Source organism: Ambystoma mexicanum, chromosome 6p, assembly GCF_040938575.1.
Source record: "Ambystoma mexicanum isolate Mex_15411 chromosome 6p, UKY_AmexF1_1, whole genome shotgun sequence".
NCBI classification, from domain to species: domain Eukaryota; kingdom Metazoa; phylum Chordata; class Amphibia; order Caudata; family Ambystomatidae; genus Ambystoma; species Ambystoma mexicanum.
Window position 1 is genome coordinate 585,942,948 of NC_090935.1, and position 26,072 is coordinate 585,969,019.

At 48.3% G+C, this 26,072-nt stretch overlaps 1 protein-coding gene across 1 annotated transcript in view; it reads left to right on the plus strand.

Moving 5' to 3' along the window:
- ARSB (arylsulfatase B) overlaps window positions 1-26,072 on the plus strand; it is a 327,272-nt gene that overhangs the window by 237,279 nt on the left and 63,921 nt on the right. The window contains exon 5 of the mRNA XM_069627419.1: window positions 21,452-21,695. Within this exon, the coding sequence (XP_069483520.1) occupies window positions 21,452-21,695 (244 nt within the window). The remainder of the gene's footprint in view (window positions 1-21,451; window positions 21,696-26,072) is intronic.

Consider the following 26,072-nt stretch of genomic DNA (forward strand, 5'->3'; position numbering starts at 1 on the left):
GAGCCTGGACTGCGGATGCATGCAGTGTGCTGCTGTTGAATTTCACAATGCATCGGCTCCAGAGCACAGAGAGGTTGGAGCGCGGATGCAAGTTTTGATACCGTGTTACTAGAGCTTACGATGCATCAGCTCCATTGCACCGAGATCCGGGATGGGTAACGACTCTGCCACTTAATGGCAGTCAACAATGAGGTCAACTGAATGATCAGTGATGTCCTGACCAGGAACTCAGACCCTACAACCTAGCTTACATCACCTGTGTCTTCACCGGCTTGCTGTTGGCCACTTTTACAAGCAAAAAGCTAATCATAAGCTTACTTGAAACCCATGGGCTGGGCACATCCCTAGACTAGCACCAGTACAGAAGTATATAACCGCTTCCATTAACCATCATGTGTGTTCTCCACTTGCCCCCTGCCAAGCCCTGTGCTGCGCACGATGGGGCGGAGTCCAGAGTTGCAGAGCCAGTAGATATATCATGAAGTCATTTGTTAACCTCCTGCAAAGGGCCTAGTGCTTGGGGTCGAGTGCCATTGAATCATTTGTCAATGGCAAAGGTTTAGATTTGCACCTTGTCAAAGAGCGCTTTCTGTCTACCCAGAATGCAAGGCGAGCTCTCGAGCCCCATTGTTACAGTGCGTCCCCTCCAGCAGCTAATGCTGTTCATCCAGTTGTAGGAGTGAACCTCCCTCTCTTGTCTTGCAGTTTGCTGTTCAGTAACAGCAGTTCTTAATGACATCCCTAGTAGATGCATCTTTTTGCGTGGTACAAGACATGTTAACTCGATAAGATGCCTCTGGGGAATTTACTATATTATATATCTTTTTGTTGTTGTACTACCATGAGTACATGAATGTTTTTGTACTATAGTGTATCTTACAAAAAACAAGAAATAATCAAATTGATAATGATATTAATAATAAATACTATAAAATAGCAGGGAACAAATTCAGTGCCATCCGTGCTTATTTCCTGCCCCAACACATGCGGAAATAAAACAAGGGATACATTAAAACACCAATAAATAACTTGCGTGTCAAATGTCCTTTTACTGAGCACACTGAAAATAACATTGGTGGAGCAGATGGAAACCAGTTGATGGAGGATTTCACCCATTTGGTATTCATGTAGTAATTGAGGTGTTAGCCGACTGCCTCAAATCGTGGTCTCCGTTCTATTCTGGGTACAGCGGGCAGGCACTCCACTGCGCGTCCACTTGTGCCTGAAGGAATACCTATGTACACTATCCTATCTTCTCAGTGTGTTTAAAGTCAGAGGCAGTGCATGCGGTCCGGATCCTTCAACCCCTATCCCCACGCCCCTGCCCCGGACCGCCATTGAATGTTATGGAGCCACCTAGTGGTGAAATGATAGAAAAAGTCCTTGGGAGGGCCATGCCCAGTTTGGATCAGCAATACATTTAATACAGGCCATAATAGTGGGAAATGTGTGGTGGGAGAGTCAATTTGGCCAATATAAAAGAGCCATTTACACAAATGTTGCTATCTAGTTCAGTGTTCAGTTTATCAACCCTCGAATAGGGAAAGCTGTTTTCAGGATTCAAACAGCAGGGTGTGTTCTCATCCTAATGACCTACGTTACCTATACGTGCCTTTGTATAGTGATAACATGTCAGCAAGGTGGCTTCTGGGTGCTTAAGTGTGGCCTTGGAACTGAGTACAAAGGAAAGGAATGGGTTGAACATTGCCGCCTTTCAGCCATTTTGATGATTTGACTCATTGGGAACAGTAACACGATTCACAAGGAAAGATGAGGGCGCTCCAGTGTCAAGTCAAACAACACACTAAGTGCCTACTAAACAGATATTTTCATCAGGCACAAGGCATTGGTTTAAATGAATAGGTTTTCTTTGCTGTCCCAAGGAAGAACTGGCAGTTCAGTGGATGAAGGTGTCTTGAAGACCCAGTTATGTGACAAACCTTTTTAAAATTAAGCATGCATGTGAAGTATGTTGATTCTAAAATAGACATTTAGATAGTCTATCTATATTATTACTAATATGAAACATTATTTTCAACAGCCACAGGCTAGCTCAGTTGTAAGACTAGTTCCGTCTGTTAACATTTAGGATTGCCGTGTAAAAGAAATATGGAGATCAGTGTGGACCTGGTCTTCTTGAGAAATGTTTACTCCACAGCAATGCAGGGGACAAAACGCAGATGAAGAGAGGACCCCTTGGAAACAATGGGAATGTCTCCCCCTCCCACAATTCAGCAGATTTTAGGTTTGTGATTGCATAGTGTTCAATGCAAGAGTATACTGAAACTTTCTATGATCTCATCAAAGCGGTGATGAGTGAAAACATTATGATTTAATATGTTGTGTTTGATCCTACCCTAAAATGCAAGGTTGTGAGCTTTGTTATTGAGTAGATAAAATGGCCGCTGGGTAGGGTTGGACTTTGAATCTGTCCTTGTAGGTTGGCCAAAATATGTGCAGTGAGAATGGACGCCAGGAAGAAAGGCTACACAGAGACCAGCATTCTTGTTTAAGTAATTATTTTGGGGGAAATTACACAATGGGGCCAATGTAATAAAAACGTTTGGATAAAACATGTCACTCACTGTCTCCCCTGTGCTTCCCTACACCAAAAGATAAGGGTGGTACTCAAACTAATGTTCCAAGTGGTTATTCTTCCAGTAGTTCTGCAATCTGTAAATATTTTTGTAAAAGGTCCTCAGGCTCCTGCGTGACGTTTGATAGTAGGCCTAGGTACGGGCTTGTTGGCAGCCCTAATGACCCCTTCTAATGTTGCAGTCCTGCTGGGTGTTCCTTTCCTTCGAAGGGTGTTTGGTTTGGTTTGGTTTATTATTTGTAATGCGCCGGAATACCCGAGGGTAACAGGGCGCAGCAGATACAAGAATTTGTGAAGCTTATTTACAGACAGTAAAATATATAGATGGCATATACGCAGTAATAATGTAGGAGAGCACACAGTATATACATATATACAGTTAACAATTGCATAATCGGATGAAAGGAGGGAGAGGCGTCCTGGTTCAGTATATTTAGATGGCGGCTGTCTTCAGCCAAGACATCAACTTGGAGCGGAAGTTTTGATAGGGTAAGTCCATTCTAAGAGTGGGTGGTAGGGAGTTCCACAGTTTCGCCGCTTTCACTGGAAAGCTGTTGCCTCCTATGGTAGAGCGTTTGTAGTTAGGGACGGAGAGGCAGTCTCTATATGCTAACCTTGTCGGTCTTGAGGATGTCAGTCTGTGAAATCTGTCTGTCAAGTAGATGGGGGCCGCGTTGTTAAGGGACTTGTGGGTGAGTGAGGCAGTTTTAAGGGAGATTTTGTCTTTAATGGGGGTCCAATTGTTCTGCTGGCTGTATACTGTTATGTGGTCTCTTCTGGAGATGCCCAAAGCCGCTCTAAGTGCATTATTCTGGAGGGTTTGAAGCTTGCTAGTAATGGCTTTGCAGGATCCAAGATAAAGCGCGTTACAATAGTCTAAGCGGGATAGTATGAGGGCTCCGGCCAAGGTTAGGTAGCTGGTGACGGATAGAAAGGGTTTGGCTGTGCGGATCAATTTGCACGTGTAAGCCGTGGAGGAGGCTAGTGAGTTCACTTGTCTATTAAAGGAGAAGTTGGAATCCAAGTAGAAGCCCAGTGTTTTGACTTCATGTCCCACTCTGATGATGTTGCCATCAATCATGAAGGAGGAGTAAGCTGGGCTTAATTTCTTTAGGCTGGCAGTGGTACCCAAGGTGATGAGTTCAGTTTTATCATCATTCAGGCATAGAACGTGGGTGGCCATCCATGCCTGGATGATGATGTAAACCCTATTCACCAAGGCCAAATCCTTTCCATAATCTCCAGAAACCGGAAGGAGGATCTGAGTATCATCTGCATAGTTAGTGTAGGTGATACCGAGATGATCCAGATCATCGAAAAGGGGCTTGGTGAATATGTTATACAGTGTAGGGGAGACACAGGAGCCCTGAGGTACGCCACAGGTGATGGGTATAGGGTATGCAGCATCTATTGGCGAAAAAACCCTCATGGTTCTGCCATCGAGGAAGGATCTAATCCATGTAATGGCCTTGGGGGAGAAATGGGCAGCCATGTGTAGGTGGGTGCAAAGGACCAAGTGGTCGACCAGGTCGAAAGCTGCAGAGAGGTCAAGGAGGAGGAGTAACGCTGCTTGGCCATTGTCCCTGAGCAGATCGATCTGTGTTTTAAGGTCGATGAGAGCTGTCTCAGTCCCATGTTGGGGTCGGAAGCCTGATTGTCTGGCTCCTAACAGGTGGTGTTCTTCCAAGTGCTTCTGTATTTGAACATAGGCTTCCTTGTCCAGGATTTTCAGGAGGAACGGTACCGTTGTTATGGGTCTGTAATTAGTGGGGGTAGCTGGGTCAAGAGTAGGTTTTTTTAGTAAAGGTAGAACCCAGGATTGTTTTAGATTAGTTGGGATGGACCCAGTGGTGAAGGAGGCATTGATTAACTTTGTGATAAATGGGGAGAGGTCACGGGCAGCGTCTTTTATAAGCTGAGCTGGGCATAGGTCTCCCTGGCAGTTAGAAGGCTTCAGTGACAAGATGATTTTCTCGACTTCGAGGATGGTCACTTTTGTGAAATTGAATCGGGTATGTTCACTTGTAGTCTGCTTCTCTGGTAGCTTGGACAGGGCAGGGTTATTCAAAGATGCTTTTTTGCAGGATATTTTATTTTGTAACGTGGCGATTTTGTTAGCTAAGGCATTTTGGATGTCGGTGCACCAGTTCTTATCCTTGATGCAGTTGTCTGGTGGTGCTATAGGGGTTTCCACTTCTTTCAGAATAGAAAATAGTTCCTTCATGTTTGAACTGGCTTGGGAGATGCGGGAACCAAAGGATGTGTGTTTGGCTAAGATGATTTATTTTTTATACATGGCCGCTAGTTTGGTGAATTTGATTTTGTTGGCTACTGATGGGTCTCTTTTCCAAATAGTTTCACAATTTCTTTTTTTCTATCTTAAGCTTTTGAGGAATGGTGTGTACCAGTTGTTCAAGTGTGTTTTGGGCTTGCTTGACCTAAGTTTGAGAGGGGCGATTAAGTCCAGGGAGGTGGACATCATTTTATTATATTCCTCGACTAGGCTCTCAGGATTCAGGTTGTCAGGGAGTGAGTTAAGTGTGGGGAGAAGGTTGGGGATGAGTCTCTCCGCCGTGATGCTCTTTTTGTTTCTCGTGAGAGTGGGAGGGGCCCTACTAGACTGCATAGGAAGGGGTCTGGTGGTGGACAGCAGGAATGATACCAGGTGGTGGTCGGTCCAGGCTAGTGGAGAGATGTCAGTGATGTTAGCTAGGCAATTATAGTCAGCCACCCAGTCAAGTATTCTCCCCTTGTCATGGGTGGGTTGTAGGCTTCTTTGAGTAAATCTTAATTCAGTCAGGGTGTTCAGCGTGGTTATGGCGGCTTGGTCGTCGGGGTCGTTGAAACCCAAATTGAAGTCTCCCAAGGTGAGCACCTTTGTAGAGTTTTTTAGGTTAGTCGATAGGATAGTGTTAAGATCCTCATCGAATGTACCTAATGGGCCTGGAGGGCGATAGATCACATGGATGTTAAGGGTTTGGGTGTTGGTAATGGGAACTTTGGCTGAGAGTAGTTCGCAAGAGGGGACGCTGATGGTGGTAGCTACTCTAATAGTAAGGCTACATTTATGTATGATGGCAACACCGCCTCCTCTGGAGTTAGGTCGGTCTTGTCTCAAGATAGTGTAATTATCAGGGACTGCTAACATAAGCATGGGGCCTGCTGCCGGATGGAGCCAGGTCTCTGTAATGGCAAGGAGGTCTAGGTCTTCATTAATAATTAAGTCTGCAATTTCAGTTGCGTGAGCTACTAGGGATCTGGCGTTGATTAACGCTCCCTTGATTTGGGGGCTCGCTAAGGGTGTAGTGGAAGTAGAGGCTGACTACTTCTGTATGGGTTTAGTATTTCTCTGGTTAGTGGGGTGAGGTGGGTATTTTGTAAGGTGGTTCAGAGATGATTCAAGTTTAAAGATGGTGGGGTTGGTTCAGGTCCTTGCAGGCTGGGTCCTCCTTGGTTGGCTATGACTCTTCTCCCGCCTATTGGCCTTGCCTGGGCAGAGTAGCTCTCACAGGTCTCAGCTCGACAGAGTGCAGGTGCGCCGGCTATCCAGGCTCAATCCAAGCATTCCTTTACAACCTAACTGGGATTTAACCACTACCCCAGTCCTGCCTTCCTGATCAGGGACTCACCCCTAACTCAACCTTGTCTGTCTGCCAAGGGGCATTCGGGCTGCGGTGCGTGCAGGGCCTGCACTATGCTTTGGTTCCACTGGTGGCTGCCGTGGAGGCTCCAGTACAGGACTATAGTACCCAGAAACGCTGTCATGGGTGCACGCCAAGATGACGTATGACGGACATTGTCACATGACACACAGACACGCACAAAGTCCCAGAAGTGGCGGCCCGAATCCTTGAAAGAACACAAGGAAAGGATGACCAGCGCTCCGCAACGGTCCGGAGAGTGCCGTGTTGTGGTTACTATCATTGATCTTCGTTTATTGGATTGCCTTTGTGTTTCTTCACCCTGCCTGTTCTTGGACTTCCTGCCTAGCGATTCTGTCTCTACTCTTGTACTGCCTGAAACCTATTGCCCCTACATGTTCTTGGACTGCCTGCTTACGGATTGCTTTCCCCCTTCTGCAGTCCTACCTGTCAGGAATTGTGTGCCCTCGTGTGGTATTACCTACCCCTGGAGTGTGTGCACTGTATTGCTTACTTACCCTGGAACACTTGGATAATGGTATTGGACTTCCTCTTTGTGAACTAACTGGAACTGCTCTCTGGCCTTGGGGTACTTCCCCTATAGCTGCGCCCTTGTGCCGCCTGGGATGACCCTCATTTTTGTTCCTTTTTCTTCTAGCCTTCGAGCACAGCATCTGGTCCCCACTCACCTCTTTGTCCTTTGTCCAGCCCCTATCTGCTGTCACTTTCATAAACCTCTGCCTTCTCCTTTTCTGAGGCTGTCCGAGAGTACAGAGAGAGCCAGTAGGGTTCATCAATGGACACAGCCACTTCTGGAGCTTCCAGCGCCCACAGCCGTTACACTGCCAATGTGTCTGTTCTTCAACTCTCTTTACTCTACTTCTGTTTACATGCTGTCAATCAACCTCCTCCTCACGCCTATCCCTGTCCTTTATCCTTCTTTCATCTCCTGGCCTTGCTGAACCACGTCCTCAAATTCTTTAGTCCCCTCCTCCTTGACGCCACTTCCTTCTTTAGTTTCCTCTATTCCCACCTCCTGATGCTGTGCCGCGTCCTCTGAGTTCTCCAACCTATCCCTTCTCAACGACCCCTCCTTCCACCTCGTCATATTCCCAAACTCCTACCTAGCTTCACCACCTTCTTCCGGCTTCTCAGCAACCTGATCCAACAATCGTCCCACAACCTTCCTAATATTTCCAACCTTTTCCAACACTCTCAGCTCTTCCTTAAGCTCATCCACCTCCTCTGGCAATCTCCCACCTTCCTTCTTACCTTTGCTAACAATTTCCAACAAGTCTTCCATCCTTAACTTTAACCACCACCTCCAAAGAATCTCCACCAAGCACCTTCTTAAATTCCTACAGAGATATAGTGCCTGAGTAGCTCAGTTATAAAGTGCCCTGCTCACTCACCTTCTCAAAATTCTCCGGGGATATAGTGCCCTGCTCAGTCCCCTTCTTCGCCTCTCTGAAATCTCCCCAACTCTGCCCCACACTGTGCTCCTTCACTCTTCTCCTCCTTGCTCCACTTCAGTCTCTCCTTCTCTCCTGCTGTCTTCAAATGCCATCACATAAACTGTCGTGCTCTCCTCCAAATGAGCTTGGCTGTGATCTTTTAGTATTGTCTTAACCCCTCCCCGGGCTGGCTTTTCAGGTCGTATTTCGGGCATTTTCATTCCTGCAAGTCCCCCGGGGTGGGCTTAATGAGATAGAGGCTTTAGGATGTGGAGCAGTCCTTTTGGATTTCATTGGTGTGACCTGCCTCTCTCTGCCTGCCTGCTCTATGCACATAAACTACCTGGTTGTTGCTGGAAGGTTCTGCTGTCCTGATGCTGCCTTTTGCGCTTTCCTGTTTTCTTCAGGTTCGTGGGATTCATATCCACTCCTGGGAAGACATTCCTCTTTCTTTACTTTATCTTTAAGGAGAAGGGTGTACCTTCTCCTCTCACAGGGCTAAGGCTAGTGGGATCACCTGGGCTATCTTCCCTGGCGTTTCAAATGCCCTTTTGTGGTTTGGCCTTCCCTTCTCCCCAGTGTTCAGGTACCTATAACAGTAAGTGTAGTTTGCCGGTCCAGTGTACTTCTAATTTTATGTAATCAGGGCGATTGTGGAAGATGTGACTTACTGGATATTCTCCATGGTGGTATCTCCCTGATATCACTAATCCTCTTATCTGGATCCAGTCCAGGTTTTGAATTGACCCCATGTGGAATTCTGGGAGTGGTAGTATTCTCTACTTTGTTTTCCCCTACTGACCTGGCTAATTCGGAATAGGCTGTCCAATGTGACAGTCTCCTGCAATGAGGAGGGGGTGCTGCAGAGGAGATACAGAGGGTTTTATGGTTGCCCTGTTAGTCACCCCTGAATCCTAGCAGGGCACCCTGTCCCAGAGCATGCCCTAAATGTTTGAACATGGCAAATTCAAACACGCAGTAAATATATGTATTTCTCTTACTTTCATTTTTTCTCATTATCGTGCACCAGCCAAGGGGGGTGGCAACTCTTTCAATACTAACAGGGATTGTGCTTTTCTGACAGACCCAAATGCATATCATATATTACACTTAAAATTCATTTTTTAGCCTACAGGATGTTTAGCGTCCATAATTGGAGTTTGGGAAAGGTCTAGCAATAACGCCAGACACACTCTTTTCAAGAGCTGTGATGATTCACAAAACAAAATTTCATGATTAACTGCAATCATTCATCCAGTTTTGAAAATATAACACACACGTTGAGTATCTTCACCACATCCAGATCTGCAGAGCTGTGTGCTATCAGAGTAGACTTAAGCGTGATCCTAGTGTATAGACAATAGTTGAACAAAAAAGAAAAAATATAATTGGAGCAGTGGTCTCTTCAAGCAGGATCAGAATCATGTGCTAGACAAGAATTGCCTGCAATCATCAACGAAGGGTGATGCCCCCGTGGCAAGTAGGGCCTTCTCCATATTGTAGCTAATCACCAATGATATTGCCAGCAGTCTTAGCGGCTCCTTGCCTTCTAGTGACACTTCAGCCTGGTGTGCTTCTAGCTGCTTCAGAAACTTCCCTGAAGCTTCCACTAGTCTCATCCTCTCCTCACATGTAGTAGAGCCTATTTTCTTAACTGCTAAGCATTTCCAGAGGCATGCATTTCTGGGGAGCCCTTCTTGGGATATGAAACGGCAGACGGCCGCATTACCTTCCAAGCAATGCAGAGTGCAGGCTGAGAGTCATCCTCACCTTGCCTTACATATGTGCTGTATGCCGTGGGGCCTCCGAGGTGTTTGTCCATTGGATCACACCAATCTACCAAAGAACTGCATTTGTCACATGTTCAATGCTGGGTCCAGAATCCATAGTATCCATGTAGTTCAAAAATAAAAGAAAGAAAAGTCTCTCAGTTTTCCTCTTAGCAAACAAATCTCTTCAGTAAGTTCAAACACTTAAACGCCTATTCCATCTCTCGGGATACATTCTCCTCTGTGTAAATAACAGGTCCTCCTGACCTGGGTTGGTCGGTATTCACAATACCCGATATGGCTCTCACGTCCATTGGCAATACCCTCTGATTTGGGATAACTTCCTTGCTCACTCTTGCTCGAGTTGAGGGACTTCTTTCCCTTGTAGAATGTTTATTGTCCAACTTGGGCTCCTTAGCTCTTCAGCTTCCCTTGTTAAATGCTTTTTTCACTCCCTCTTGGGGTCTTTGGACTCTCAGCGTTGCGTAGGCTTGCAGCTTTCTCAGCCTGATTGTGTTTGCCTGCTTATTCATCTTTTTTTTGTGGGGAATACAGATTCACAGCCTGGTGTGGATTCGGGGCTTTCTCATCCCAGCTGTGTTCATCAGTCCATTCACCCCTTCCTTCCTGAGGTATTGTCAAGGTTTGATTAGATGTGCCTTACATAGCTGGGAGGCAGCTGCATGCAAGGTATAGTGGCAGACACCAGTAGTTCCCCTATTATTCACTGGGAAATCTGGGAAAGACCCTTGGAAGGTCGGGAAGATCAGGAGGCAAGCTGGTATCAGGACACAGCAGCAGGATGAAAGGCAGCAGGGAGCTCGGGGAGAACTGGGGGCCAGGAGCAAGAAGGAAGAACAGGAGCAACGACTAGAACAGGGAAGCGGAAACAGGAGCGTCGGACACTGGCCAGGAAACACAAGCATTACGACACACTCTTACCAGTTTTCAGATCCATTTTGAGCTCCTGATCCTAACGGGAGGCAACATCGCCATCTATGATGACGTCACACCATTCCTTGCGTGTTATGAAGAGCCTGTGCCATATTGGGAAGGTCATTTGCGACCTATCGTGGGGGCCATCTTTCAGGGGAACCAATCCTGAATATACAGATGCAGTGGCAGGTATGCAGTGTGGTGGCAGTGGTAGAGCGGGTTTCATGGAGTCCAGCTACCTCTGTCTGAGACCATGACAGGTATACAGATTCTCAGTATGCCGTGGGCTAGGGACTTTCTCAGTGTGATGGGGATTGACACCTTCATCATGTTTTGGGATATGTGGCTACTCAGCCCCACATGGGCTTTGCAGTTGCCTCCACGCCCTACACCTGCTTTTTGTACGTGGCTGTGTACCTTCCTTACAGTGGTGGTGCTCTTCAGGGCCTGCAGTGTCTCTTTGCCTGTTTTTTAGGCAACACTTGGCAAAACCACCTGTGGGTCCTTAATTCGTCTAACTTTTGGAAGGCATCCAACTCTTTAAGATCTTTCCCAGGGTCACTTTGTAGCCTAGGGTGATCAAGCTTAACCCCTTGCTAAGTTGTTGGGCGACTTCTTGGGTACTGCTCTGCCACCAGGCTAGGAGACTCCCCAAGAGCTTGAGTCACTCCCGACCATACCTTCTCCTTGCATGACCCCTTCCCCTTATTCATTTTTACCCTTTGGTCTTCAACTCCTCTCCTCCCGCCTGCTTCTCTCTGCCTTTCACTAACAGTCAAGCCAGGATCTGCTCCACCTCCTCTTCTCTCATTCCTTTTCTTGTCTTCTCCTGTTCGTCCTCTCTTGGAACTTCATCCCTCCTCCTTCACATTAATATTCCTTTTCACCTCCTCCACATGTTTTTTTTTTTTGAAAATCATATTTTATTGATGTTTTGAGTCATAACATTATATAACATATATAAACATAAGTCTCAATAACACAATTATAACCGATCCCGCCTGTCCCTACCCCATCCCACCCCCAGATCGAGCTCTCATATGCAGTCCACCTAGCGAGTTTGTGAAGAACGTTGCAATGTTCATTCAATTGTCTCTTTGCACACTGGAGTTTTGGGCCAAATGTTAGGCAGCTTTCAGTTAGTCTCGTTGGCAGCGACCTTCCCCACCTGGGAGGGGAGCCCCCAGTGCAATGTTGACCGACTAGGCCAGGCGTCCATATTTTTCGAAAAAGGGGAGCCATAGTTCTTCAATATTTGATTTGTACTCATCTATCAGATGAGTGAGGAACTCCATATCGTAAATGGCCCGTACTTTCGTGACCCATACCTTTTCACCCGGCATGCAAGGACTTTCCCATTTCTGTATCGGACAGCACCTGGCTGCTACCAACATGACCTGCAACATGTGAACCTGAGTTCCCTCGTGGTCAACCCCTATGTCGATTCCAAAGAGGAGGAGCCAGGGCACAGGGACCTCTCAACTCCATCACCCCTTTTGATCCAAGATAGTACCTCTCCCCAGTATGTCTGGACCACCGGGCACCTCCACCACATGTGGATGTAGTCACCTTTTACCTTCCTGCATTTCCAGCAGGTTCGTATCCTGCCCTCATTCTAGCGATCCTCTGTGGGGGGTAGTGCCACCTGCGTATTACCTTATAAGCCTGGTGTCGAAATTGCAGCGAGGCCGTGGAACGATAAGCCCACCTGCACATTTTAGACCACCTTTCGTCGTCTATCTCCTCCACCAGGTGGCTCCCCCATTGAGTGCGCGCTGGTGGAGGGTCTCTCGGGCGGACAGCAGAAAAAGTTTGTAGAGGTGTGATATCATCCCCTGGAGCCCTGGGCGGAAATGAGGAGTCTCTCGAAGACGGTTAGGTCTCTCCTGAGGGTGTCACCCCATGATGGTTCGGTAAGAACTCGCTTGAGTTGGAGGTATCGGAATGGTGACAGGGTGCCTATTCCCAAAGCTTCCTCTAAGTCTTTCAATGGAAGAAATGAACACCCCACCCAGAGGTGACCAGTCCTGCTTAGACCGGCCTCAAACCACTTTTGGAATGCGGCTGGTTCCGCTATCTTGTCTATGAAGGGGGGGCCCAGATGCAACTCAGTGGAGAAGGCCAGGTTGTGAGCCAGGGGTAATAGCCTCCCTTCCTCCACAGGGACCATAACACTTTCAGGATTGGGTGGTTCAGGACCCTTCTGGGGATGTTCTTTCTTGGGACCCACAGCCATTTCTCCAGTGTGACAGGTGCAAGAACCTTGTTGTCCATGGCCACCCATTGCTTTTCCGTCCCTGGGGTAAAGTGATCAATCAGCACCCTCAGCTGGGAGGCCCTATAGTATGTCGCCAAGTCCAGGTACCCCACCCCACCGTCTTCCCTTGGCCTGGTTAGTACCTCATAGGAGATCCTGTGTTTTTTGCCAGACCAGAGGAAGTTCAGGAGGGCTTGTTTTATTTCTCTAAAGAATGTCTTGGGCACCTGTACGGGGAGCATTTGGAAAAGGAATAGGAACTTGGGGAGAATCACCATCTTCACCAGGTTGAGACGCGCCATCCAGGAGAGACCCGATCTCACCCATCTCTCTGTCTTTTTTAATTTCAGACCAGAGAGGGTGAAAGTTACCCGGGAATAGGCCCTCCGGATCACGTGTCACTTGGACCCCCAGATATCGGCACCAGTCCCTCTGTAGTCTGAAGGGGAGCCCTCTCACATAGTTTACTTCTGGGTCTGCCAGACCTCCCCCTTTGAATGCCACCGACTTCCCGAGGTTGTCCTTAAACCCTGATAGTTCTCCATAGCGTGACAGGCCCTTGAGGATCCTGGGGACTGTCTGGGGTGGCCTCGTGGTGTAGAGTAGTGGATTGTCAGCGAATAGGCTAATTTTGCAGTTTGTATCCCCTATTTGTACCCCTCTGATAGCCTCATCGTTACGAACAGAAATTGCCCAGGGTTCCATTACCAACGCATATATTAAAGGGGACAGTGGGCACCCCTGTCTCTTACCTCGCTCCAGGGGAAACACCCTCGATTCAGTCCCATTCACAATCACCCTGGCCAAGGGAGAAGAATGTAGCACTGACATCCAGCCTAGCCACCCGGCCCCATCCCCAGAGAAGAGAAAACCTCCCCCATGAAAGCCCAGCTGACCCTGTCGAAGGCCTTCTCTGCGTCAGGGGCCAATAAGAGTGCACCCTCCTCCCGGACCGCCCCAAAAGCTGAGCAAATGGAGGGTTTTACACATTTTATCTGAGCCTTGTCTGTTTAGGATGAATCCCGGCTGGTCAGGGTGGATTAGGCGGGGGAGGCAACCCTCTAATCTAGTCGCCAGGATTCTGACAATGATCTTAGCATCTAAGTTAAAAAGCGAGATAGATCTATACGACCCACACTCTGCCTGGTCCTTGCCCGGCTTGGGTAGTACGGTGATAAGAGCCTGTAGAAACGTTGGTGAGATAGAGTCCTGGTTTCTGATTTAGTTGAATAATTTGGCCAGCAGCTTCACCAAGATGGGTTGACATTGTTTATAGAAGTCAGCGGTATAACCATCTCCCCCCGGGGCCTTTCCCGCCTTCAGTCTCTTGATGGCTCCCTCAACCTCCTCCTCCGATATTTCCCCCTCCAAGGCCCCGTGTTCAGCGCCAGTCAATCGGGGTAGGGGGTGTTCAGCCAGGTAAGTCCGGATATCATCCAGTGACTCGCCATCCTGTCTGGTATAGAGTTTGCTGTAAACATCGGCGAAGCCCTCTGCTATTTCCTCCTGACCCTTGCGGAACTTGCCCTCCTTATCTCTGAGAAGACCCACCCCTCTTTCCATTCTGCATCCCTGTGCCCTATGTGCCAAGAGGGTCCCCACTCTATTGCCCCGTTCATAGTACCTTTGTTTGGTGTATCTCACTTTCTTGATGACTTCCCCTATAAGGACCGTGTGTAGCGCCTGCCTTTTTCCCTGCATCTCCACTAGGAGAGTCTCTCGATCCTCCCCGGGCAGGCCTAACCTGGCTCTCAGGGCACCCAATTCTGTTCGGATCTTGTTTTCGACTAGGCCCCTTTCGCGCTTATGCCTTGAGCCTTCAGCTATCAGGAGGCTCCTAAAGGTGGCCTTCGCAGCTTCCCACACCACGGCCATATCCGTCTCCCCATTTTCGTTTGTTTCGAAATATGCTTTCATTTCTTTCCTCATGAATTCCAGAAAAACTGGGTCTCTAAGGAGCGTATCATTACACCGCCAACACGAAGATCTCAGGGAGACGGGCAACGACCAGTTTGCCACCAGTAGTTCATGGTCTGACCATGTTATTGCCTCCACCCTCGGTTGCTCAACCACCCCTCTCCCCTCCTCAGAGATTAACAGGAGATCAATTCTTGTGTACGTGTAGTGTGGGGGCGAGAGGAAGGTGTATCCCCCCTGGCCCGGCTAGGAGGCTCCCTTTGTCGCTCCCCCTTTGCCGACCACCAGTCCAGAGGGGCGTCCATTATGAGGTTGAAGTCCCCACCGAGTATCATGGCCCCCTCCGCCCATTCGTCCATCACCCTGAAGATTTGAGTAAGGAATCGTATCTGGCCCGAGTTGGGTTCATATAGGGTGGCTAGCGTGATATGTTCCCCCTCATAGGTGCCTTTAACCCCCAGGAACTGTCCCCCAAAGCCCTTCTTAGTTTCTATTTCTGTGAGGCAGAGCGCTTTGCTTAGGAGAATACCCACCCCCTCCTTTTTGGCACTTCTGTGGGAGTCCCAGTAGTTGCTTCCAATTTCCTTCCCCTTTATCATCAATTCCTTCCCCTGTTTATAGTGTGTTTCCTGTAGGAAGAGGACCATTAATCGCTGTTTGCGAAACATGTTGCTAGTGAGAGATCTCTGGGAGTTTAAGCCTTTAACATTCAGTGTGCCTATTTTTCCCTCAATCATTGTCGTTCTTCGTCTCATGCTCTTTGAACCCCTTTGTGTAATTGCTGTGTAGAACCCATTGTGGAACTGGCTTTCCCCTTTCCCCTTAACTCAGAGAAAAACTTCCCCAACCCTCCCCCATGCTACCCTGGCCCCGGGAAATTCAATGATATAGGACGTTCCCTCACGCCCTGCACTCAGGGGTATTCGCCCTTTTCAGATAGCATCGGGGTTGCAATAAAGGACCCTCCCCCTTGTTCCCCTCCATGTGTCCGTGATATATGATCCGCCCCTCTCAGCCGTGGATTCCCCCGCTGAGTGTCACTTGGCGTGCATTCAGAAGCCCCTGCCTTTCTCGAGGGCGAAGCACTGAAAACCATTGAATATACCACTAGACAGGCCTCTCACCAGGCCACTCTGCAACTTTGAATCACAACCTTTGAACAAAAACCCGCCAACCTTGGTAAGAAAATAAGGTAACATGCGTTTTCCCCCTGGTCATTAAGACCCCCTGGAGGTTGTATGCGCATCTTCAGATCGATGGTTAAACATTTTACACTTCCAGTGTGTTCATGTGGGGCCTCCCCGGTCCGCCGGGGGATGTTTAGTTTTCTGGAACTTCTGCGTGCCCTTCACTTTAAGCTTCCCTTGGGTGAGATCAGGACCTTGGGAGGCACGGCTGAGATCCCTGTCGCCTCCGTTCTGTTCTCTGGATGTTCCCAGGAGGTTCCCCATCAAGTCGTCCATAGCTCTCCGAATGTCCTCCTCCGTAACTAGCTGGTACCTCTGACCCTGCCTTTCAAAAGCCAGGTGGAATGGGTGCCCCCAGCGATAACGGACCCCTTTCTCCTGTAGCCATCTGGTGATAGCTCCGCATTTTCTCCTCATCTGGAGTGTGAGGGCTGAGAGGTCCTAATGAATTGTCACCCTGGAGTTTGCATATTGTACGTCTCTCAAGGTCTTTGCCCTTTCCAAAATTCTGGCTTTGTCTCTGTAGTAGTGGAATCTCGCCAGCACTGAACGCGGCCCCTTCCGCCCCCCTATCGAGCAGGGACATCTCTCCGGAATCAGACCCCAGGACGATCCTAATGATGTCTTGAACTTTACCCTCCAGGCCCACTAGGGTCTCCCCCTCTGTCTCTGCCAGGCCGAAAATCCTCAAGTTGTTTCTCCTTTCGCGATTTTCCATGTCGTCAACCTTGTGCCGGTGGTCCTCCTCGCGGCGTTGCAGTTCCCTAAACCTTGCTTCCATCTGTGTTTCGAGGAGGTCTGTTGATGCCTGGTTGTTCTCCACCCCCTCCATCCGGTCCTCCAGTCTAGAGACTTTGGACGTGAGGTCGGCCAGCTTGGCACCCATGTCTGTCCTCATACCTCTGATTTTGTCGAGAATCGTCTGGATGTTATTCTGGATGGTCTTCATGTCTGGGGCTGGCGTGGAGGGGCTCCAGTTTCCATCTCTGAATGCCCTGGTGTGAACTGATATCTCACAAGGGTCTCTTTCCAACTCATGAGACCCCAATCACCCGAGTTGCTGTGGCCTCTCGTTGTGCCCACTGATTCCCTCCTGGTGCCGTGGTCCGTCTATACAGTTATGTGAAGGGCAGATCTTTGGAGTTTTCCTCACGTGTTCAGGATGTAAACTACTCTCCGGTCCCCGCTGTGCGAGTTGCTTCTCTGGCCTCTCCAGGTCGACCCCCACTGGTGTGCTGATTGTGAGTTGGTGCCCTGGGGATATTCTGGTACCTTCCTTAATATTCCACTCGGGGGCCTGGTTGGTTCCTTACTAGTGCCACAGAGTCTATGGTCAAGCGTCTCCTACTTGGTCTGATCTGCTCTGTATATCTTCCATGTGCCCCCTCAGTGTGGCGAGGAGGGGCAGTGTTTCCAGGGGGCCGCCTGTGCTACCTCCCCAGAGCTGGTCACTACTTCCTGTAAGGTCCCAGTGGGTACGCAAATTTGGGTGGGGGCACGCTAGACCAGCAATCTCCTGTGTGCTCACCTGGGCTCAGCTGCGAGGGCGGGCAGTCAGGGCCAACCCCCAGTGATGTGGCGGGGTGGTGAGGTTAGGACTCCTCATTCTGGGGGACCTGTTATGGCCTCATGGTGTAGGGTTAAGGCTTTGCATTCACCTCATTGATGGGGCGGATTCCTCGGGTGGCCCCCGTTTTGGTGCCCAAGTGAGAGGGTAGAGGGGAGGCCTGGGCGCACTCCCGCGTCTGCCCAATCCCACCGAGGAGACCGCTGGGGAGGGGGCGGTCTCTCCAGAGACCGTGGTGTCACCGCCACTCCACTGGCCCAGCAGCCGGCCTCCTCCAAGCTATCCAGGGTGGGCCCCCACTGCTGCCGTGTGTCACGGGTGTTGGCTCCGTGCATCCAGTGTCACAGGGCCGAGACACAGAAGGGGAAAGAGGGCCCGGGCGCGCTCCTGCGTTCGCCCGAGCCACTGAGTGACTCCGCTGATGAGGGGGGAGGAGCCAGGGAGACAACGCTGCCCGCGTTCCCCGGGTGCAGGCCCTCAGGCGAGTCTCCGGCCGCCACCTCTCCTGATGCTGCCACGAATCCCTCCTGCACTCTGAAGGTGCGAGGGTGGGGGAGGGTCCCCTCCGCAGGACCTTCTCGGGTCGGAGGACCCCAGGGGGACTCGGATCTGCTGCAGGGTGTCGGGGGCCCTCGCCGGCGACCAAGAACATAGCACAGATGGAGCACCCGGCTCCTCCCCCCACGGAACAGCAGATTGCACCGCGGTCCTCGGTTCGGACCTGCTTCACGGCCGTGTGGGGGAGGGGAAGCGCCGGGACCCACGCTCTAATATCTCCAGGATGGGGGCACCCCCGGAAGCTGCGCCAACGCCCCTAGGCGCCTCAAAAGGTCCCACTGCTGACTTTCACGAGTTGGGGAGGGTCATGGTCCATTAAATGGCAGTACTCTGCAGGTTTCCCGGGGCCACGCGGGGGGCATGTAGATCAGGCAGCCATCTTCCCTGCGCTCCCTGGTGGCCTTCCCACACATATGTTTTTTAATGATGTCCACTTGCTGCTCCTCTTCACCTCCTTTATCAATGTTCTTGCTTTGTCCTCCTTGCTACTATTCACCTCCTTCACCTCTGCTCCCCTTTCTACTTCCGATCTTCTTCCATCCATCTTACTACACTTCTGCACCCCTCTTTAGCTCCCTCTCTTCTTTTCCCCTTCTTCTCTATTCTGTTCCTCTTCACCACCTCCACTTCCTCCTCTTTGAAACGTTCCTCCTCACCATCCCACCTATCACTATCCTTCACCTCACTCTTTCAACTCCTGATTCATGGACCTCTCTGTCACCCTCTCTTTTTTTATACTCTAGCAGGATTGCCGTTGGGCCTCCAAATGGCTTGCATGACTTTGCCTATGTGAGTGCGACGAGCGAGTGAAGTGGCTCGGACGATCACCAGGGAACTACATACTTTTCATCTGTTGTTCTTTGTAGGGCAAGTGTGATAGAATGCCACTTGTGAGGGCAGAATAGCCTGAACATTTTTGATTTTTAATATGAAAGAAGAATAAGTCCTTTGAGCCAATTCACACTTCTCATAGCGCCACCCAGTAGCCGTCACTGGAACTTTACCTCCAGTTCAGAACCACGCAAACAAAGCACTGTGGGTATGACAATTAGCCCAAATGAAAGCTTTTTGCTCCAGAAAAATTGTCTTTGTCTTACAGGGCAGTGCTATTTTATTTTATACATAGCTAAATCAACCCAAGACAGAGAGGTATCACAGCTGCAGACAACTGCATACCTGTTTTCACCCTTATTATGGATCATCAGTATAGTCAATTTGTGGTTAGAGCATTGGGGCATGTTTAGCAAACCCAAGTAAGTTACTGTAGGTTTAGAACGGCTGACAAAAAACAGCAGCTGATGGAACCACAAGTCGAGGAACCAAGGACTGCCTTTAACCATGGGCAATCATTATCCTAGATAAATGATATAATTCTGTGCTCCCAGCACCTGGTGGCAGATGAAACTCCAAATATAAGCCATGTCTGGTTTTGACATGGTGCTCTCTGCGTATCCAGAATTATACCGGCCAAAACCTATTGGTGTCAGCTTGATGGGTTACGACTCACTGACAGGACTTTATGTGTATCCACGTTTGGGAGCTGAGTTTCACCCAGAGCAAGCATTTCATCCCAGCCCAAGAAACCCCCCTATTGCTTTCGAAATGGAGGGCTTGCCACCACAACCAGAAATCAAGAACAAGCTTGTGGCACTGTTTGCCCACTTTTATCTGTTTTCCAGCCGGCTTGACTGCTTCAAGATGATTTTTAAGCCACTGCAAGCAGCCAGCGCTGCCTTTGACACTCATGACATTTCAATCCACCATCGAGTTGCTGCCTTGTCCCTTTGCCTGCCTGTACTGCAGCTCTTTTGAAGTTCATTGCCACTGAAAAACCAACATTGCATCGTTGGACCTCTTCCAACAGACTACACTAATTTGAAACACCATTTTGACTCAAAGCCTGCCTGTTCTTCGCTCGATGTGAGCCAATCAGCACTGCAGGTCTGCACCAAATCGTTGGACTATCTCGATACAGACTCAACGGTCCTAATGCCCTTAATCCTTTGCAAACCACTCAACACATTGTAAAGTGCATAAAAGCCTGGCACAACGCTGTTGAGCCCTAAGAACATGCATTAGACGTATTTGAAGTGGCTCTGTCTCCCTACCTGCCTTAAAGAACCCTAGACTAGCAAGAGCTCAATCTTTACCCTTCTAAAAGACGTTTTCAGTAAACTTGAATTTACCGCTGAGATCATTGCCTGTGCACACCTGTCTGCAGACTCGGAGTATTGCCTTTGATTACAAGTCTCTAAATTCTGTGTCTTCTCTTAGCTGCATAGAACACTGGTTGTATTTTGGTACCAAAGTACTATTGTTGTTTGGTCTGCTTCTGTACTAGCTTGCATGCCTCCAGAAGAGAAATAGCCTGCCCTCGACCTATGTTACATTAAAGAGGCGAAGGCGGTTTACATGTCGGGCTGTGCTTGTTTCATCTTTATGGTTGGGTTCATTGCTGGTTTAGTAGTAGTTTTTATTTGTGGAGTTGCATTCATTAGTCATCACTGTACACCTACAGAGCCCTAGTCATTTTGTCACAATGGCCCTGCACATGGCTGCAATCCAAGATCATTTCGGTGTGTCTGCCATCTTGGATTCACACTCTTCTTCACATCAGCCACAGCTGCTTTAAATTCTGGGTCTCCTCTTGACTTGTGGTGTGTCTACAAGGGCATCGTTGACTTGTAATGGCTTCTATGAACATTGGCAATCCTGGTCCGAGAGGGCGTGCAAGGCCAACAGCTGCTGCCAAATGTCACCTTTGAAACAAAACCTTCACAACAGTGTCCCGGAGTTCCCCGGATACCCACACCAGTGGGTTTGCAGCCCTCTGGGGTAAGACGAGGACATCCAATATCTTTTGTTTGCCAAAGATGCCTTGCTAACTATTAATAAAAAGCAATCTCTAAATTGTGCCAATGGAATTTCTCCAAGAGAACCCAACACATATTCCCTGACTTGCACAAGAGATTTCTTTTCTAATGTGAGCAGTGCACTCTCTACACGATGCATGCAGAGTTTCTTATCAGTGGGAAAGTGACTCCCTGATGCTGATGGGGGATTCAGAGGGGTCGGTATGCTTGCCTGCTGAATGGGGGCCTGCATATACCTCACTCCTCATGGTGTACAAGAGGGGAATCAGCATATGCTTCTGTGGCTACTTGTTGACGCAGGGGTGAAACGTTCTCTATTCCCCATTGATTACACCTCTCGATTCCGTCCCTTGATGCTTGGGTAAGTTATCTCTCTGGAACCATTCACTTGCTTTACCACCTTCTTGGGAAAGACAGTTCTGGTTGGGGGGAGCCTCTGTGTACTTCCTCTAGGTTGTACCTGATGGACAGGGTGGTGGCCTCTGGTCCACAATGTCACTGCTGTCCCATCATTCAGCCTCGTACATGGGAACTTGTCATGGTGTACAGACTCACCATTGTGAATCCATGCACCCCGCAGAATACAGATGTTTTCTTTTCTATTATTTGGAGAAATATTTGTTGTACACAAAAAGATCTTTGTGTTGAGATGTGACGAGTGTGAAACCGTTTTAAAGGTGTTTTATCTTTAATTAGATAACGGAGGTCAAACGCTAGAAGGCGGGAACAACTGGCCCCTAAGAGGAAGAAAAGTTACCCTGTGGGAAGGTGGAGTTCGAGGTGTCGGCTTTGTAACCAGTCCTTTGCTAAAGCGGAAAGGAGTTGCTGTTCAAGAACTGATCCACATATCTGATTGGCTACCTACTTTGGTCAAGTTGGCTGGTGGATCTACGAATGGCACCAAACATCTGGATGGGTTTGATGTGTGGCAAACCATTAGGTAAGAAAATATTGTATGTTGCGCATGCCTCAAAACCTAGAGGTTAAGAAACGTTTTTTTGAATCAAAGCAGGTGATATATATGAATGTTACAGGAGGCCCTGTGAGGATAAATCAAGCGTTAAGCATTCACCTTTGGAAGTGTCAAGCCTGTATGTCACAGGCTCGAATCTTGGCATGGCCAACTCTGCTCTTCATCCTTCTGGGGTCGATAACTTGATTACTTTAAATTTGAGTAGTAATCGCTGTTCTATTGCGTAGAGGCAGGAAGTGCTATATATAAAAACATGAATGTGAGGGTACCATGGGAACAGCAGCAACTCCTGGATGTGTGGGCAAAGTGGGCACAATGTGAACAGCAGCCACAACTAAATGTGATTGCACTGCAGCTGAGTGTGATTGCACAACGCGGATAGCAGCAACATCTGGGTATGAAGGCACAATGGGAACAGTATCAATACGTTCTCCTTAAAGTCAACCCTTCCACTAACTGTACTATTATCCTCCACATTATGTACCGGCCTCCAGGGCCAGTCACAGACTTCCAGGATGCCCTCTTACACGCCAGTGCTGACAATCTAAAGAAAACAACTAAGTCTATCCTCCTGGGAGACCTGAATTTAGGACTAAACGACCCTGCCGACTGTCGTGCAGCCTCACTCAACAAAGCCCTCTCCACTTTGGACTTCAAACAAGCTGTGACAAAGCCTACCCACATCAAAGGACGCACCCTTGACTGGATCGCCTCCCATAACTGCCCTCCCTCTATCACCTTCATCTCACACATTCCTTGGTCCAATCACCTCTCCATCCATTTCGTACTTAACCTTACCAAGGGGCCATCCACACACATAATACCACTGCTACCTGCTCTCACCAGAAGCTCCTGGCAACTCACCAAGGAAAGGCTCCTACCTCACCTCCTGGTTCCTGCCCTCAAGCCCTCCTTCTACCTTTGCTTCCACCTACAACTCCAACATCTCACAAGCAGTGGACGCCATAGCCCCACTCACCCTAAGAAAAGCCAAGCCTACGAAACACACAAATGCCTGGTTCTGATCTGAGCTTCTCAAGTTACGCGCCAGGAAAAGAACAGCTCTCTCAACCTGGGTATCCAGACCAAGTTACTCCACTAAACTAGCTTTCAAGACCATCTCAAAAGAATACAAAGCTACCATCATTAAAGCAAAGTCTAATTCCTTTAACACTAGGATAGCAAACGCTAAGTCAGGCTGCAGAGAGATTTTTGCCATCTTTAGGGAGTTGGAAACACCTTCTCCCACCACCCCATCCCTCACTAAGGACAAGAACTGGTGTAACAGTATCCAGGGTGCTATGCTGGATAAGCTGATCATCCTGCAAAACTCCACGGGAAGACCTCTTGTGACGCCCGCTCTTTTTGTTAAAAGAAATGAATGAACAGGAAGTCACTGCACTCCTTAAATCTTTTAAGCCCTCCAACTGCACAGGAGGTGCTTGTCCAGCGCAGCTCATCAAAGAAAGTGCTTCCACCCTCACACCTTTCATCACAGCCTTTATCAACGCCTCCTTCAAATCAGATCATGTCCCTGCCTGCCTCAAAGTAGCATCGGTAAGACCACTTTTGAAAAAACCCACGCTCGACCCAACAATTCCAGGGAATTACAGACCCATCACCACGGTCCCTTTCCTGTGGAAGATTCTCGACAAAGCAGCATACCTGCAGGTCCACAAATACATAGAGACAAATCACCTGCTTGGTCTCCGACAATCTGGCAACCGTACAGGCCATGTGACCGAAACTGCTTTATTGGCCCTTAAAAACCAGATTGATGATCTCAGAGACGCAGGCAAACCCGCCCTCCTGCTGCACCTCGACACGTCCGCAGCTTTTGACTTGGTGATACCCTATGCCACCAATGTTTCTACAAACGCTACAGCTTGGATCTCATCCTTTCTTAAAGAAAGAGCCATGAAAGCTTTCTCGGACCAGACCTACGCCAGCCCCGATCTGATCAAATGTGGAGTCCCTCAAGGATCCTGTATCTAACCCACCCTCTCCAACCTGTTCATGAGGTCCCTATTCAACTACCTTGATGAAATAAGGAAACCCATATACTAATTATGCTGATGATACGCAGGTCCACATCCCCCTAACTGGTGACTAGGAGGTTGATATGGAATCTCTAAGCTCCATCTATGCCACGATCCGAACGTGGATGGCTGAAAAGTGGTTGTGCCGTAACAGTGAAAAAACTTAACTTCTACTTATTTGGCTGACCAGGAACCCTCAGGAAACTTGATGCAAAGTACAACTCTTTCTTTATTGATAACACCCCCATCCCTGTATCACAGGCGGTAAAAACCCTCGGGGTATACTTAGACGCTACCCTTTCAATGGTCAGACATGTTAACGCCATTGCGTCTGCCTCGGCCTACCACTCAAAATTGATCACTGCAGCAAGACCCTTCCTGACACAACAGAACTGCCTCACCATAACCAGAGCAATAATTGGGTCTCAGCTTGATTACTGTAAAGCCCTCCTGGTAGGCACCTCTGCAAAAAACAACAGGAAACTCCAGACTGTACAAAACAATGCACTTAGGGCGGCCACTGGCATTTCTAGGAGGGATCACATCTCAGCAACCAGGAAATTGGTTCACTGGCTCCCCATCAAGGAACGTATCATTTTCAAGGCCCTCACCCTCATCCACAATTGGCTCCATAATATCAGCCCCTCTACATTTCTCTGAGAATTACCATACCTTCCACAGACAGACCCACAAGAACAGCCTACACTAACCGCATCACCATTCCTAAGACTCTCGGGGTGCGAGCAGGAGGGTCCAGTTACCCGGTCATTGCAGCTACTTATTGGAACTAGTTACCTGCCCGCCTGAGAAGCATTGAATCACACAAAGCATTTAGGAAAGCGATCAAAACACTTCTGTTTGTATAAATCTGATCCCAATCTACTCTGTGCCTGCACGTTCTATGCTATTCTTTTCATGTTCTGTTTCCCTTCTAGTCTAATTCTGAAGTATGCAATCAATCACCTATGTTTTTATGTATCGCTGCACTCCATTAGGCCCTCGCAGTGCCTTTTTTACCTGTAACTAAAGACATCTTCCTGAAACAGCGCCTCGATGCCCGTGGGCTGTAGTGCGATTTACAAATCCAAATAAAAATAAAATAAATATGTATACGCTGTTCTAGACCCCCTCCACTAGATACTCTAAGGCTTGGAAAACGTGCGTATATACCTCCAACATTAATCTATTTATTTACGTATGGTCCCATAAGGGAGAACATCACCTTCAACAAGTCCATTTTGCTTTTCCCATTAAACTGGGTTTTGAGTATTTCTCTATATATGCACTTTTAGTTTATCTACAAAATGTTTATTGATTTACTTCGATAGCTCAGTAAATCTACACACTAGCAATGATGTGATTTATTTCATTTGGAAAAGGGATTTTTCTTAATATTGCTATAGAACATGGCGTGCTGTAGTGGCTTATGCTGTTTTTTATATTGGGCACCGGGAGGAAAGAAACAAGGTGAGATGTGAACACATTACTAAAAGCTCAGTGCATTCATACATTTAGAAACAATTGGTTTGGGGTGGGAGGGACTAACATTTGCAGTTAATAGGACATTAGGCATCTATTTGCTGCTGCTGGAGAACATTGTACCGAGTCATTTTGAGTTCAGCCTATGTTTTGCTGTTCCCAAGAGGACTAGAAGTGAACTATTTTCTGTATTTTATTTCATTTTGCAAGCATTGGGTAAAGGCTTGCTGTAACAGTGTGTTCCAACCGAAGAGATGAAGAGATAAAAAACTCTGTGAAACATTTCGCCGAAAAGAAGGAGGCAAGCAGAAGTTGAAAAAAGCGAAAGTTGCAGGATTAACCGTGTGTTATACCGTTTCGTACTGGCTAGCTCTTTTCAGTATCGCTGTGTTTTCAGCGTTTGCCATAAAAAGTAGTTTTGTAAGTAAGGAGCGGTTAGATCTCAGAGCTGGATTACGATGGAGAAGAGCCTTATTTCACTCAGCAGATCCGTGGTGTTAAGAGTGCAGGGCCCTGTTCGCAAGAGATGTCAGCAATTAATGCATTGGAACTGTGTGCTGTTTGTAACGAGACGGGCTGTGTTTGACGTTGTTGTCCCTTCCTTATTTATTTTATCTTTTGTGGTGACACGGATGTTGTCAGCATACACATTTCCTGTGCGCGAGCTCAGGGCGTTACTCAACACCCTCGTTACTCAACACCCTTACCTCGCGCCCTGACCGGTAAAAGCCCTCCTCAAAATTACCACTAAACCTTAAAATCAAAATGTTAGAACACTTTGTTTTCAGTCAAGTCAACGTCCTGGACAGGGCAGAAATGGAATGAG